At 38.1% G+C, this 15,104-nt stretch overlaps 1 protein-coding gene across 1 annotated transcript in view; it reads right to left on the bottom strand.

Moving 5' to 3' along the window:
• Positions 1-384: 384 nt before the first annotated feature.
• The window catches only part of RETREG1 (reticulophagy regulator 1), a 64,233-nt gene continuing 49,513 nt past the window's right edge, over positions 385-15,104 (bottom strand). The window contains 6 exon segments of the mRNA XM_030971846.1: positions 385-4,508; positions 7,365-7,491; positions 8,595-8,659; positions 10,444-10,581; positions 11,763-11,847; positions 13,700-13,826. Of these exon segments, the coding sequence (XP_030827706.1) occupies positions 3,997-4,508; positions 7,365-7,491; positions 8,595-8,659; positions 10,444-10,581; positions 11,763-11,847; positions 13,700-13,826 (1,054 nt within the window). The 3' untranslated portion in view covers positions 385-3,996.

The following is a 15,104-nucleotide window of genomic DNA, read 5'->3' as shown; positions in this document are numbered from 1 at the left end:
GGCACACTAAGTGCCACGCCCAGTCCTTCCTGAAACACCTCCAGGGACGGTGACTCCGCCACTCCCTGGGCAGCCCATCCCAGTATCTGATCGCCCTTTCCGTGAAGAAATTCTTCCCGATGTCCAACCTAAACCTCCCCGGTTGCAGCTTACGACTGTCTTTTGTCCTGTCACTGGGTAACTGGGGGAAGAGTCCGGGCCCCACCTGGCTAGAACCTCCTTTCAGGAAGTTGTAGAGAGTGATAAGGTCACCCCATTTATTGTTAGAGGGTTTATTTCCATTTATTGGAGCAAAGACACACTGAGATGATTTAAGATAAAAACTAACACATATTTATTAAAACAATCAATATAATAGTTCCATGTTTACAAAACAGTGATCAGGCAGGTAAAGTGCTGCAGAATACTTAAATACGGACATTTTGTAATTCTCCAGTTTCTGTTTGCCCGGGTGGGGGTTACTCACAGACTGCGACGCCGCTCATGTGCTGAGAACAGACGTGGAGACGACAGAGATTTATTTGTTCAGAAGGCTGGGACAGCCTGGAAAAAGTGCAGAACGAACACAGAACAAGTAGAACGAGTATCTCTTCAGATCCTGTTACTTTGGGTTACAATTATTTAACCTCCTCTGCATAGAATAGTAATTTTTTTCCACTAACAAACAGAAGAATGGTCAGTAGGTGTGTGGTACGTACGCATGGAAACCCCGTGTGCTGGGAACGGGTGGTTTTGCACTGGATTTGACACTCCAAAGGCCACCAATCCGATGGTGATCCTGTCACTCATGTAGTGACACAAGGGGAAATTTTCTGAGTACAAAAGAGTGACCTGCATCCCTGCCCTGACATAGGTCCTTTTCTTAAATCAGGATGCGTGAAGAAGCCACTGGAAGGCACAGGAGGGTGAGCCCTTTGCTGCCAGATACGAGCACACGCACACAACACAAGCAGCACCGATCCCAGGGGAGGATCACACACTCTTACCCCATGGCACTGGCTCACACTATGCCCTCTATGCTGCCTGTGTGCCTTTTGACTGGAAATCACATGCAAGGAAGCTTTCCATGGAAGAACTGTATGTTTCAAAGCTATGTATTGCCCCCTTCCCTGTCTTCCTGCCCAGGCATTCCATTTGATGGATGGGAAGGTGACAACAGTGCTTGGTAGGAAAGATGCTGTAGACCATTGTGACAGGAATTTTTAAGGAATTGTTATTTCTTGGCTGCTGCTATAATACAGCAAAATGTAGTTTTCTCAAGGGATTTCCAGCTGAGGGCAGTGTGGAGAGGATCCACAAAGGAGAGAAACATTTTCTTTGTGTTTTGCTGGCGAACTGCTGGCAGTGGAATGTATTGTGTCCATGCGAAGTGTTTCTTACGTGTGGTTGTGTGGAAGGGAAGAGATAATTTCCCGCAGAAAATTAGACATCTTCTTACTACCTGAGGAAGAATATTAAATGTTACAGAATTACATCCTTCCCATTACACAGTATTTAGGGGCTTGAATGTAATTCACTATCATGACAGCAGAACAAAAATTTCTAGACTCTCAGATAAGCAACTATGTCCCTAACTTTAATGATTTACTTGTTCAAGTTTTGGTTGGTTTTTTCTTTCAAAAAAAAAAAAAAAAAGAGTCTTACTGGAGAAAAATCAATGTATTTACCTATCTTGAAACCAGAAAATGGGTAATTTACAAAAAGTCTGAGAAACTCCTCCAACTGCTTTTCTTTCTGATCTAATCTATTATTCTAGAAGAGTGCCCCTGTGTTACATACTTTCATAACCACAAATATTTTCCATAAAACAACAATAAAGTGCACGCTGTTACAATGCCACCATTGACAGCCAGCTAGCCTGTCCTGCCAATCTGCTCCAGAAAAGCCTGTGAAGGACTGCTCCCTCCCTGCCGCCTCTCCTGTCCCACAGCCTGGTTCCCCTTCTGGCACCAGTAGCCCTGGACAAGGGAGCACACAGTTGTTTGGGCATCCTACGAAGCTCCATCAGCAACTTGGATTTGTACTCGTTTAACTCTACAGATTGTCCTAAACGTGCGGCAAGGAAATGAGGCTTTTAAGTCATCTGAAAACTTTTTAAACTCACTGATTTTCCAACAAAAGGTTTTTTTTAATTTTGGTTGGGAATTTGATCTTTTTTTAAATTTGTTTTTTCCAAATGAGAAGAACAACCTAGTGAAAGCTAAAGAAGAAACTTAGCAACTAATGCTGTGTAAGTGATGTGGGCCATGTTTTCTAATGATTTCCAGAAACTCAGGTGTTGAGATACTGTAATTTGAAAGCTGCGTCTTGTGGGATCATCCACTTATTTCATAATGTATTTGATAATGAAGGCACAGGCATACCCTTGTACTGGTAAAGGACAGCAAATACAGTCAATATGCATTACTGACACAAAAAGCACAAGCAACAATAAAGCTAGTGTCAAAACATCTTGGCATCCTTCCTTTTGCTGTACTCTTTTTGGCCATCTGCCTATTCTTCCACCTCAAAAGGAAGAAAAAAATACAAAATGAAGTTAATTTCAAACACAGGTTTACCTACACATATTTGTTAGTGGAAGATTTTTATCATCTGTTGCAGTACTTTTTGAGGGTCCTAGATGACAGTATTTACCTCTTCAAATGCCAGCAAATGGAAATTTACTTGAGTAGTAGTAGCAGCTGACATGGTCCCTCAATTTTGCTAATGGTTTACATCACATTAAAAAAACTAGCTTTATTTCTTCCTATTTCTTGGATTACTATTGCTTGGTATTGCAATGCAGTTTTGTCACAGATGAACAAAAAAGCCCTAGAAAAATAAGTTATCTGCTTGAGATCCCATGCCACTCACTCAGCATGTGTGGACTTTAAACTGGCAAATAATTTAAACAAGTTCTTTTTTTGTTTTAAATTACATGCCAAGATTCTGAGTGTCTTCTCTAGCAACTGACCTCACCAAATGCTTCTAAGTATATTAAAATCATCACCTTGCAACACAACTTTTGTTGCAAGTGGAAGCAGCTATCATGGGAAAAAAAAGCCAAACCAAAACCTACAGAATCTCAAATTAAGGAAGTGGCACCTAAAAAGCCTTTTTGTTTTTTTTTTTTTTTAATCTCTAATCTCTACTCTAAACAATAACTACCCTCACCTGCTCCCAAGCAGGTTATTCAGTTTACACAATATTAACTTTTAAACATAAAGATTCATTGGCTGACTTCACATGGGCAATACTGCCAAGGACTAGACTCCATCAAGGAACATAGCAGGTGGTCAGTCATATAACATGCCACTTTACAACTCTACAAGCCTATAACAGCAAAAAACTTGGAAATGCATCACCATATCCAAAATAATTCAAAGGTTTTAAGTATGAAATCTAGGGGGTTTTATAGTGTTGCACACATAATTAAACTCGAGTTGTGCCAGTTCATGTGTTTCATATACAGTAGGTGCACTACACATGATGCTAACTGCAGGGATCCATACTTTTTGGTAGGATTGAAGGAGGTGAGATGCAGTTAATCCCACTGCAGCCCTCTGATAACGTGCCCTCACAATATGAGTCATTAATTGTATTACATGATTGGAAAACTAGAGTAAATAAACTGCCAATATTGGAAATTTGGCTCAGGACCCCAAAATAGATGGTTGGCAAAAAGGTAAAAGAAATCTCTTCCCCAACTATTTTGAACAACTGACTTCCACCACACATCTGCAACCAAACAGTGGATAGAGAATTAATTTCCATGCTATTACATTGAGGTATAACTACCAGAAACATTAAACTATCAGTATTAGCTGATACTTATCCAGTTAATTCACTTTGCATAAGGGAAATTATTACAACACATCTAAAGGGATAGTTAAAGCTTACAGCTCAGAATTTTCTTCTTTTTTTTCTCTTTTTTTTTGTTTGTTTTGTAGTATTTGATGGTATTTTTTTTGTGTTTTATGTTTAGTTTTTTCTGTGTTACCAGCCGTAACTTCAAGGTTAATGACTTCCAAGCAGATTTGAAAGGAAGCCTGAAGACTTTTTCTTTTCCTGGGATTCTGCTTCTTGACCTTGTGAAAGTCCCAATTCTTTCTCAATCTGCTCTAGCTCAGACTGGTCAAGCAGTTCAAAATCATCAGCTTCCTCTGTGTCTGTCTCCTCGCTCAAGCTGGGCGCTGCCTGTGAGGAAGCTTGCTGTAGGGACTGCAGCTGGTCTTTGATGGCAGCAGACACCGCAGCCGTGATGACATCGCCAGCAATTCCACTCATTAAATTAAAGGTTTGGTCACTGGTCAAAGGCAAGGACAGCCCTGCAGTGGATGGTCTCTCTTTACTCTGTCTGGAAGCATGATCCACCTTGACATCGGTTTGCTCTTTCCTTCGTTTTTGCTGGGTGGGCAAACCAATGCTGGAGTCATCGTCATCGTTTGTGCCAGCACCATTTTCTAAAGAGGGAAACTCTAAAAGATCTCGAGTGAAAGCTTCTTCATGATCACTAGGTCGGTCAAAATCTATTACAGGGTTAACAGAAGAAAACAGTGTTAGCACTCACAAAAGATTTCCCAAAAAGGCAGCCACACGTAACAAGGTGAGTAGCAAGTGTTCCTCTGAATACATTTGCTAATCCCTACTCCAGTAGTTCTCTAGTGGAAGGCGATTTATGTGACATCTAAACCAAAATGGTTTTGAGGTCATAAATCCAGTGCCATAAATCAGCTGGTCAACCTAACTATTTGAACAAAATAACTTTTTAAAGTTAACTTTTTTAGGTACATCTATTTATAATGAAACACCACATGCAAATCCTCAGCAGAGCTATTTTGAAATATACCAACCACATGAAGTCCTAAAATTGATTTCTCTTCACAATATATATAAACTACAAATAAGTAAACATGTAAAGATGTGTTACAAGCTTTTAACATGCATATGGAGTAATAAAAAGAATGTTTATCTGTTTAAAGAAAAAAGATATAAAACCAATGTAAAGACTAATTTCTTTTTCCTTTCTTGGCCAATGATTGTATTAAAAAGGAAACTCTACAGATGATCAGAATTGTTTCATGTTGTCAAGAGGATAAAAAGCAAGATGTAATCAACACTAGATTTTAATGGCTACATTAATGAATGACACAATATTTGTAATTAGAAATGTGTAAAGCATACCATGAAATACATGGCCTGTGGAAGAAGCCTAAATCAGCACAAGCAAATACTTTCATCAAGTATTTGAATGAGAAGGTAAAAAGCTTGAACTTACTTTCTATGAAAACAAGCAAGAGAAGCTTGTTGTAGGAGCATTCATAAGGGTTAAGGAAATAAATTCTAAAAATGACTCATATGTCATTTTCTCAATTTTCTTTAGGAAAGACAGGCTGGGAAGGTGAGGAAGAAGGGTTGTGCTGCATGCAGAGTGGTGGCTTGAATGCACAGAGCTTTGACAGGAGATGAGCCAGTCCTTGAATGCATCCCATTAGGTCTTGCACTTCTGTGTACGTCCCATTTGCTGAAATGCTCCATGGAGAAGAAGAGCTGATGTTATTCTTCACTTAGCAAGGCTATGAATAGAGTTTCCCACATGATCCTTACAGCCAAGCTGGTAAGCAAACAGGGTAAAGGAACTGTAAGGTGGGTGGAAAAGTGACTGGATGGCAGGGGTCAAAGGCTTCATCACCAACACAAGGTGCAGCTGGAGGCTGGTTATTGGTGTCTGTCACCGGGACTGGAACCAGCACTGTTCAAGGGTTTTATTAATGACTTGGATGACAGGCTGGAGTGCACTCTGCAAGTTCATGGGCAGAAAGGAATTGCTGTGGGACAGGTGTATTTGATATTCTGGAGGTCAGGATGCCTTCAGAGGGACCTCAACAGGCTGGAGAAAGGAACAGGCTGAAAAGGAACATCACGACATTCAACAAAAGCAAATGAAGTCTTGCATATAGGATGGAATACCCTGTGCAGCAGTACAGGCCAAGGGCAACAAGAAAAGCAGCTTTCCAGAAAAAGATCTGTGGGCAGCAGGTCAGTGGTATGCCCTTGCAGCAAGGAAGGCCAACCACACACTGAGCCATAGTAGCAAAACTGAAGGCAGAAAGTCAGTGGAAAGCATTTTCCTCCTCTATTCAGCAACTGAGAGTACCCATTGAAGTACTTTGCCTGGTTTTGACCTCTCCAGTCCTAGACAGACAATGGCACACAGGACTGAACCCCCTGGAGGGCCAGCATGATTATTTAGGCGGCTGGAGAAAGGATGTATGTAGATGCTGAGAGAATGGGCCTCGTTTGGCCCAAGAGAAGGTGGAAAGGAAGATCAGTTTAATGGGAAGGTAGAGAGAAGATGGGCCTGATTCTTCTAGAAAGTGCACAGTGAAAAGGATCAGAGTAAACTGACACAAACTGGAACATGGGAAATTTTGACTCACTGTAAGAAAAAACTTTTTCATCATGAGGATAAGCAAATATTGAAAAAGGCTTTCCAGGGAAATTGCTGAATCTCTACCACTAGAGGTGTTCAGAACTCAAGTGGTCACAACCCTGAGAAACTTCATAAAGCTTTAATGAAGAGCTTTGAACCTGCTTTAGATAGGAAGATAGATGAGATGAATGACAATTGCTTTTTAAAACTTACAGTTCTGTGATCATACAATGCTGTCTATTTACAACTTGAAATATTAGGAAAATAACTGAAATTATTAATTTAGCCTGTAGTATCATCTTGCTTGTCATTTACAGGGAGCTTTTCCTAGGATTAATGCAAGATGAGCAGAGCAACAGATCCCCAGGTGAGATAACACCAAACTACTGTTGTCCTTAATCTTTATTCCAGCAAAGTGTTTACCGATAAAAAGTAAGAATTCTTTTCTGGTCAAGATCAAGCCAAGTGCTTGAGAATCTTTTCCTAGTCTAAGTCTTCATAGGCTCATTGCTGGCTGTCTTCCTGTCTAGTAGTAAAACTTGATAATACTTTCTTTAATTAGCTGTTTAATAAGTCAGTGTATTCACTGTTTCTTTCTCAGCTTTTATTCACTTAGCTCACCCACAAAAGCATTGGTAGTAATTTTAAAAGGTTTACTTGCTTGAAAGGCTTGGTAGAAGAGAGTGCTACATCTAGCACTTATTGAATGTGTTGGTTTTACCCAGTACTACTTATTTATTTAGACATTTGCTGATGTACTTTAACATTTTTAAGATGAGGACAGTTCTTACACAAGATGTGTCCAAAACTACACAAACCACTAAGACTGACCTTAAATTAGTTTCAGAGAGAAAAGTAAAAACCCTGAAACCTGTCCTCAAATTGTCTAATAATTTTGAGGTAACTTGCACATCTGGAGTCCACTGATGATACAGGTGAAGCTGTTACATACCGTCAGATGTGTCTGTCTGTGGAGAATACCCCTCAGATAAGTTAAAGGTCCCATTATCGGTCCAGGATACTTCTGAGACATCTGTGTCAGACACTGACAGCTCTTTGGCAACAATTGCAGGACTGACCTACACAGAAAACAGTCCCACACATGATTTTAAAAAATCACATTACAGAAAGCCAATGCTTAGAGACTGAAAAAAATCCCTCTTGTATGTCATGGCAACATAAATCACCTCCTATTTAAGCCTTAACTGAAGAAACATGAAAATACTATACAATGCTTAGAAGTGAAACATCCCTCTTTGTAATAACTAAAGGCTGTTTTATACTAAAGAAGCATAGAAAATTCTAGTTACTGCAATAAAAGCAAAATGAGCCTGCAAATACAAAATGTGCATAATGTAACAAAATGAATAAATTTGGACCAGAAAAAACAGCCCAATATCTATAAGACCATCAAAAATTAGCTGAACAAAAACCCCATAATCCGTTATCAATTTATTGAACAATATTTAGTCATGTCAGATACAAATTTTTATCCCATGGGATATTTTTCTTCCCGCACAAAACCACCTCCAAAGCAATCCCTGTCAAAGTCAGGCTTTATAAACTACTGATTAAATACTGCATAATAATTCCTATTAAGATGATTTTTAAAATACTAACTCTTATTTTGATTATAACAGAAAAACCTTTGCTATACAGTCATTTAGAATACTAGAAAAAATGAGAAATTTGAGTGTTCTCATACATGTCTAGAAACATTTTATATACCTATTTGCACCATCATTGAAAATTATTAGACAAGTGATTACAAAAATATCTGACAAATTATGTAGAACCACTACAGTTTCCTATTAATGTTTCCCTTTTGTATTTTAATTTAATAAAAATCAACTGCAATTTCAGTGTTGGAAATACAAGTAACCACCTTTGCTTTTAAATATTAATCATTCTACAGCCAATACAAAATAAACACATTCTTAGCTCAGTAGGCCAATGAAACCATTACCTTGAAGGCCAGAAGCCACAAATGCAGTAGGTTGGTTAGTATAAGGCTAAAGGTGGAGACTATGAATCACTTCTAAAGCATACTGCTTAGTTCAGGAACACAGCCTCCTGGGGAGGGCAAAGTCTTCCACAGAAGAACAGAGACAGCAATCTAGATAGCCTCCCATTATCTATATAGATTTTAAAAGCAAGACAGGGCTGACTGAAAAAAAGTCACCTTAGGACACAGAGCTGATATGTCTAATTCACTGTCATCTTCTGTGGCTTTTGTTTTTGCTGTTTCTGAAAGAAAAAAGATATATGTTTTATCCTACTCATGACAGTGGATTTCCAGGTTCAGTGAGTGTTCTCTGTCACACAGCTTGTGTACACAATAACTCTTCACCTGCTGACACAGTGCACCATTTATGTGCTATGCTAGCAGGGAAATAAGCCTGACTGAGAGATTGGCTGCTTATCAAAATACAGCAACCACAGTGGGAGAAAGACTGTTATTCTGAATACATTCCAGTACATCTATTTACCTGCATTGTACTTCCTTCAGGAGTCTCTGTTGCTCACTAGAATGTCATCTGCCCTGGCAAACAGATATCTCTCTTTTAGACTACACTGCTGGTAAAATGCACAGGTGTAACACGTTGTTAGAACAGGCTGTGCAGTTATCCCACCACATTACTTTTACATGAGAACGTGCAATTTTCTTGATAATTGTATGTAATCTTCATTCACAAAGCCCTTCTTCCACCAACACCCAGCTACCCTGCATTCACAGTCATATGCAAATATGCATATGAATACAAATTTTGCCTCCTCTGTCTGAGAATCTTTTAAACCAACATAAAATGAAAAACACAGTCAAAGTGTTCTTGGTTGCTTCTTCCTGCAACTTGCACTTTCCTCTCTTGTGCCAACACAAGGTTTGTGAGCCCATGCGGTGAACCCAAGAGGCAAAGCAAGGTAGGGAACTTGTCTGTGTTAAATTAAACTGGAGGATGAAATGCAGAAAAAAACGCATCTAACCTCAACCATTTTCCCAATGCTGGCTTATGAATTTTATTAAACTATAGTCTGATCTTTATCTCTGCCAGTTTCACTTAAAAACTGAACAAGTAGAATAATGCATGAAAGAAAATTTCCAGTGCATTATTCCTTATTTTCAATTACTATCACATGTAAGAGAAGGGGAAAAGACACATGGTGGTTCTCCTTGGGTTTAGGAACAGCACATTGTATAATGAATTGTATAATGGTTACAAGAAATGCATGTTTTAAAGCAGATATTAAGTCTACTGATGTAGCACTAATTTAAAAGGATAGGCTACCTGCAAGTAGTGTGACTACACCGCAAAGGTTTAATTACCAAAACTGGAGCATGCACAAGAAACAAACTAACATTGTTCACATACAGATTTTCCTTGAAATAGCTTTATTGCTTAAAATCTTAAAAGTTTCCAGTATTAGAAAGCTATTGGGTGAGATAGGTAAGATTTTGTTTTAAAATTATTCCTCCTCTTTCTACATAGAAATTTGGATTAATTTGTAGCTGCTATCCTGTGGCAATTCTTATATGCTTTTGGAATATCTGGAGAAGAAAACAAAGTTGTTTTTTTTTTTTTGCTGGAGGGAGTGAAAGCAAGGCAGATTTAGATATAGGAACAGAGTTTGGTCCCTTACTGAAAATTCTATTATGTACTTATTTTGAGACTTTTGACTGAGTCTCTCTGCTGGGTAAATTTGCCTCATCTAAAGAGAGATAAGCATTGCAAGCTCACAGCAAGTAGGTTTTTTTTTTCCTGAAAACTTATAAGCAGTACATCTCATCACATACAAAGAGCCTGCCTTGTTTCTTTCCATGAAGTCATAATTTCTTTATCAAACCCAGACATTTGGCATACATTGTCACTCTTTATAAAGCTAATAACAGTAATCAGGTTCAAAGCAAGAAATATCTCTACAGTTGGCTTCTCAGGACAAACCAAACTTTCTGCAAGGTGAATGAAATGCTCGGCATACAGAAACACAATAATATTATATAATAATATATGGGACTATAATTAACTACTCACCAGATCTCTCTTTTTTCTTCTGGTTGATATATTCCACTATTCCAAAATCTAGTTTCATCAAAACAGCCTTTATTTTGCTGCACAGTTTCTGTCCAAATTCATTGCACTTAAGGAAGGGACATAAAAAGGCACACAATACTGTGATAAAAATGAAGACAGAGAAAAAAATGGTATTGAAATATTGCTGTACAAGAAGCTAAAAAAATTTAAACAATGCCTTTGCATAAGATAACTACTAACTTTACATAGTTAGTTTTACATAAAAATGCATTGTGGAATGCCCATGTCAGACACTTTTAAGGTAAAATCCAGTTTTGAGGAGCCAATCCTGCTCATCACAGAAAATTCCATTATATTCATACCAACTGACATCTTTTTTATTATCAGTAAGACACAATTTATGATCATTATAACATCTATCATTACCTTAACTTAGTCTGATTTTGATATCTCAACTTTGACAAAACTTTGACTATGCAACATTGTGCCACAATCAACACATTGCAAAAACTTGCAAGCTGACTTCGTATGACAAAAAATTGCAAACAAATTCTTTCTTATATCTAACCTAAATTGACCCTCCTTCAGTTTAAAACCATCACCTCTTGTGCTATTGCAGCAGGCACTGCTCAAATGTTTGTCCCCAGCTTTCTTGAAAGCCCTCCTTAGGACCTGAAAGGCCTCTTCCCAGAGTGTTCTCTTCTCCAGGCTGAACATCCCCAGCTTGCTCACTTTTCACAGGAGAGGTGCTAGGGCTCTCTGATAATCTCCATGTCTCCTCCTTTGGACTCAACAGGTCCATGTCCTTCCTGTGCTGGGAGTCCCCAGGACTGCAGGCAGGGTGTCACCAGAGCAGAGTAGGGGGGCAGAATCCCCTCCCTCCCTCCCCTGCTGGCCACGCTGCTTTGGATGCAGCCCAGGACACGTTTGGCTTTCTGGGCTGTGAGTGCTCATGGCTGGGTCATTTCCAGCCATTCCAGCATCCCCAAATCCTTCTGGGCAGGGCTGCTCTGGATCTGTTCATCCCCCAGCTTGGGTTGATACCAGGATTTACCCTGACCCAGGTGCAGCACCTTGCACTTGGTCTAGCTAAATCTCATAAGGTTCTCATGGGGCCACTTCTCAACCTTGTCCAGGTCCCTCTGGATGCCATCCTGTCCCTCAGACTTGTCAACTGAACCACAGAGATTGGTGTCTTCTGCAGACTTACATGAGTGTGTAAACAGGTATATAAATAAATAAATAGTCCCTACACAGAGACCAGATAATGAAGAGTACACACATACACAAATCATGACTGGAAAAGAGACCATACTTACACAGGACATAGGAGAGGACAACTCCAGGAATGTAACTTCCCAAGACAGTGAAAAATGTACATATGCTGCAGACTAGTAGGCAAAACTGGCAAAAACATTAAAATACACCATTAACACTTTCACTGAAATGATTCGCTCATTTTGCAAAAGGAAGATGTTGTATAATAATGAAATCTCGAATGCAGTGCAAAATTGAAGTTTGTTTTTTAAAACTGGGAATTACTTTTAACACTTCTGGTGAAAATAGGCATCAAACAGTCAATTTTGGATAATTAGGGAAGCATCCCCTCTTCTACCATAAAAATATGCTGGTTTTATTCATTTACTGTAAAGCTTTAACAAGATCATGTTTATTGCTAAAATGACTAGAAATTATACCCTCATTCTGTGAAAATAGGCTGGACAATTTATACGCAGGAAAAAACCCAACTCACTACTTGCAATATTACAGTGCATGCTTGCTGCATGTTTACAAAAGCAAAACACCCTTCCTCCAGCTACAGCTCTCTCCCCTGTTGTGTTACTTTCTGAAACTGTTTTCTCTCAGATGCTGGCAAGCAATCTCTTGATGCTTGTAGGCTGCTGTAGCACCCCTCTTAATGACACAGCTGAGCCAAATTTTCAACATAAAATTTGAGATTTGGCCTTTTTGGTGACTGAGACATAACAGTGCATTTTCCACCACTGCACAGTGCTCAACTGATCTGTTGAAAGTTTGCAGAAAGGATCCATTTGCTTTTGGAGCTGAATTGCAATAAAATGGTTAATTCAAAGAAATTTTGCACACAGCATTACTGCCTAATTTGCTTCTAATTATAGCAGTAAAATAATGGCATGGCTTAGAGAATGAGGTCAGGGAAAAGAAGGGAAAACATGCTATCAAAACTGTATTTTCTAAACTAGTATTAGATATCTCTTAACATACAGTTACAGTTATGTTACCACAATACTGATACCACACTTCTTTACTTCACTATAAACCTCTTTTAAATATAACTTTATTGTCCAAACATACAACTGCTCTTTATATAATTTATTAATCGTTTTCTAGATAATTTTCATTCTTCTATAATTTTTTTTTCATCCGGTTTCTCATCTGTATTTTCAATCCAAACTGCTAATATTGGAGTGTGGTACTACATACTTTTTATTTGCTAATTCTGAATGGCCTTTTTTCAGGAAAGATTTTCTGGCAAAATTAAGAGAGATTAAAAGAGGAGAAAAAGTCTTGCAGTCTTCTTTTAACTTGTATTTAGCAATACAAATATAAAAATTTAACCTATTATTATCATAATATACATTTATTTTATTTATATTTCTCTTGGGAAAAAAAAACTGCTTCATGTTTGACTAGAACTAAATAATGATATTCTTCCAACTTGGAGGAAAAAAAAGCCTTACTTTTGCTTGCCTCTTCATGAGCTGGGTTCTCCAGCTCAGTCTTTCCAGTAAAAAAAGGGAAAATCACCAACTATTAGTGTATAGAAGAAAATTGCCACAATAAAGGATGAGGAGCTCTCTTCATGCAGCTATCCCTGAAAACTAGTTATTTGAGAAAAAAAAAAGGTTTATGTTTAAGAACATACCTATTTACTTTGCTTTTTCAATTTTTTATTAAATTGTAGTCAAATTGTGGTGGTTTAAATTTCCTTTAAAAAGTCCACGGAATAACTGGTGAAGTTCCAATAGCTGTAAGGGGATGGACTGTATTGCTATAAAGTTTACTGTGAACAGCTTTTCCCACTACCTACCTACCCATATTCTTCATAGCAAAAAACAAAACAAAAAAAAAAGTTCGCAGAAACTTATGACTGAATGTGTCAGAATGTACATTTTCTTTTTTTTTTTTTTTGCTTGTTCACTTGTGTTTTTTATAAATCTATCTCAACTTTTTATTAAGTCATATAGAACTGTTAACCTTACTGGGAAGTGCTTACCTTGCCAGGGTTTTGTTCCTTAAAGTGGGACATTTCTTGAAGAAATACAAATAAATTCATCAGTGTTTCTGAAATGCACTGATTTATTCTGAGTCTGTAGTCTTGACTGGAATCGGTGACTTTCCAGCTGAGTAAAACAAACAAAACAAAAATACCTGACTTTGTTTACAGCTCATATGGAAGTTGAAACTGGTTGAAAACATCATGAAAAATCTTGGCCTTGGCTGTTGCTATGATAGAGACATCTGTGCTTGTTTCTTTGTATTTTATGTTGAACTAATTTGATCTTTTTAACTAAAAAAATTAATCTGTTCAGTAGTAGCAGTTTTCAGTCCATAAAAAATTACTGCTTATTCATTCTGGTCATATGAAGACATTGAGTTGGAGGCACAGTTGTTATCTAAATCAAGCAACTGAACCCAAACTTGTTTTTAAATACTATTTTTTATTTTAAAAAATACCACAGTACTTTTTATTGCCACAAGATGGCCATACATATTAATAGATTTAATTTTATGCATTTAATCCTTGTGCTTTTTTTTCCTATTTTTTATTTTGTTCTGCAAACTATGATGATGAAATTGCTACACAACCTAGGAAAAAAGAAATTGCTCTTAGAGTCTTGATGTTTACATTAATTTTCCTACTGAATTTAAGTTTTTCTCTTATATTGAAAGGACTGTTTCTAAAGCTTATATTATGACTGTTCAGTGCTTTTAATAAAATTACAACCCCCTCCCCCAAAAAAACCTGTACCAAAGAATTTTTGGAAAACCATGGGACAGCATATGTGTCTATGACATTTGGGGCTGAGCAGTTAATCCAATATTGAGCTTAAATGGTCACATCATATACCTTTGGGGAGTAAACAGAGCATCTACAACAAATCTGGTTTATGAAACAACAAATAATAATAAAGACATGCACAGGCCAGTCGATGTCAAGTCAAACTGGTACAAAGAATGGACAAACCACTGTGCAAACACTAAGAATCTGAAGTCAATTCTACACCAGCTTTATTACTTTTCACATAACGCACTGCTGAGTACACACAGCTTCGATCACAGCGAATGCAAGACAGCCACGAGCAGTTCTGGTCATTTCACTGAGATATATAACCCACTACATGTCTAATGCATTAATAGTGAACATTTTGTCACAAGTAGATAGAATTACAAGATAAATAATGTACATTATAAAAAAATGGCTGTACACGTCAGTGCACAGCCATCAGGGGACACGCAGGCGGTCAGATCAAAGTCCCGACTCCTATCAGCTGCACACGGTGTCTGCAGCCTCGCTTTTGTAAAAAGGCACCATTTCGGTCAAAAATGCTCCGCGGAGACTCTTCCCAACCTCCCGGCTGTCCTCGTTCGTCACAAGGTGGTAGCACAGCCGCGGGGAC

Source organism: Camarhynchus parvulus, chromosome 2 (genome assembly GCF_901933205.1).
Source record: "Camarhynchus parvulus chromosome 2, STF_HiC, whole genome shotgun sequence".
NCBI classification, from domain to species: Eukaryota; Metazoa; Chordata; class Aves; order Passeriformes; family Thraupidae; genus Camarhynchus; species Camarhynchus parvulus.
This window is presented reverse-complemented; position numbering and strand designations above follow the sequence as displayed.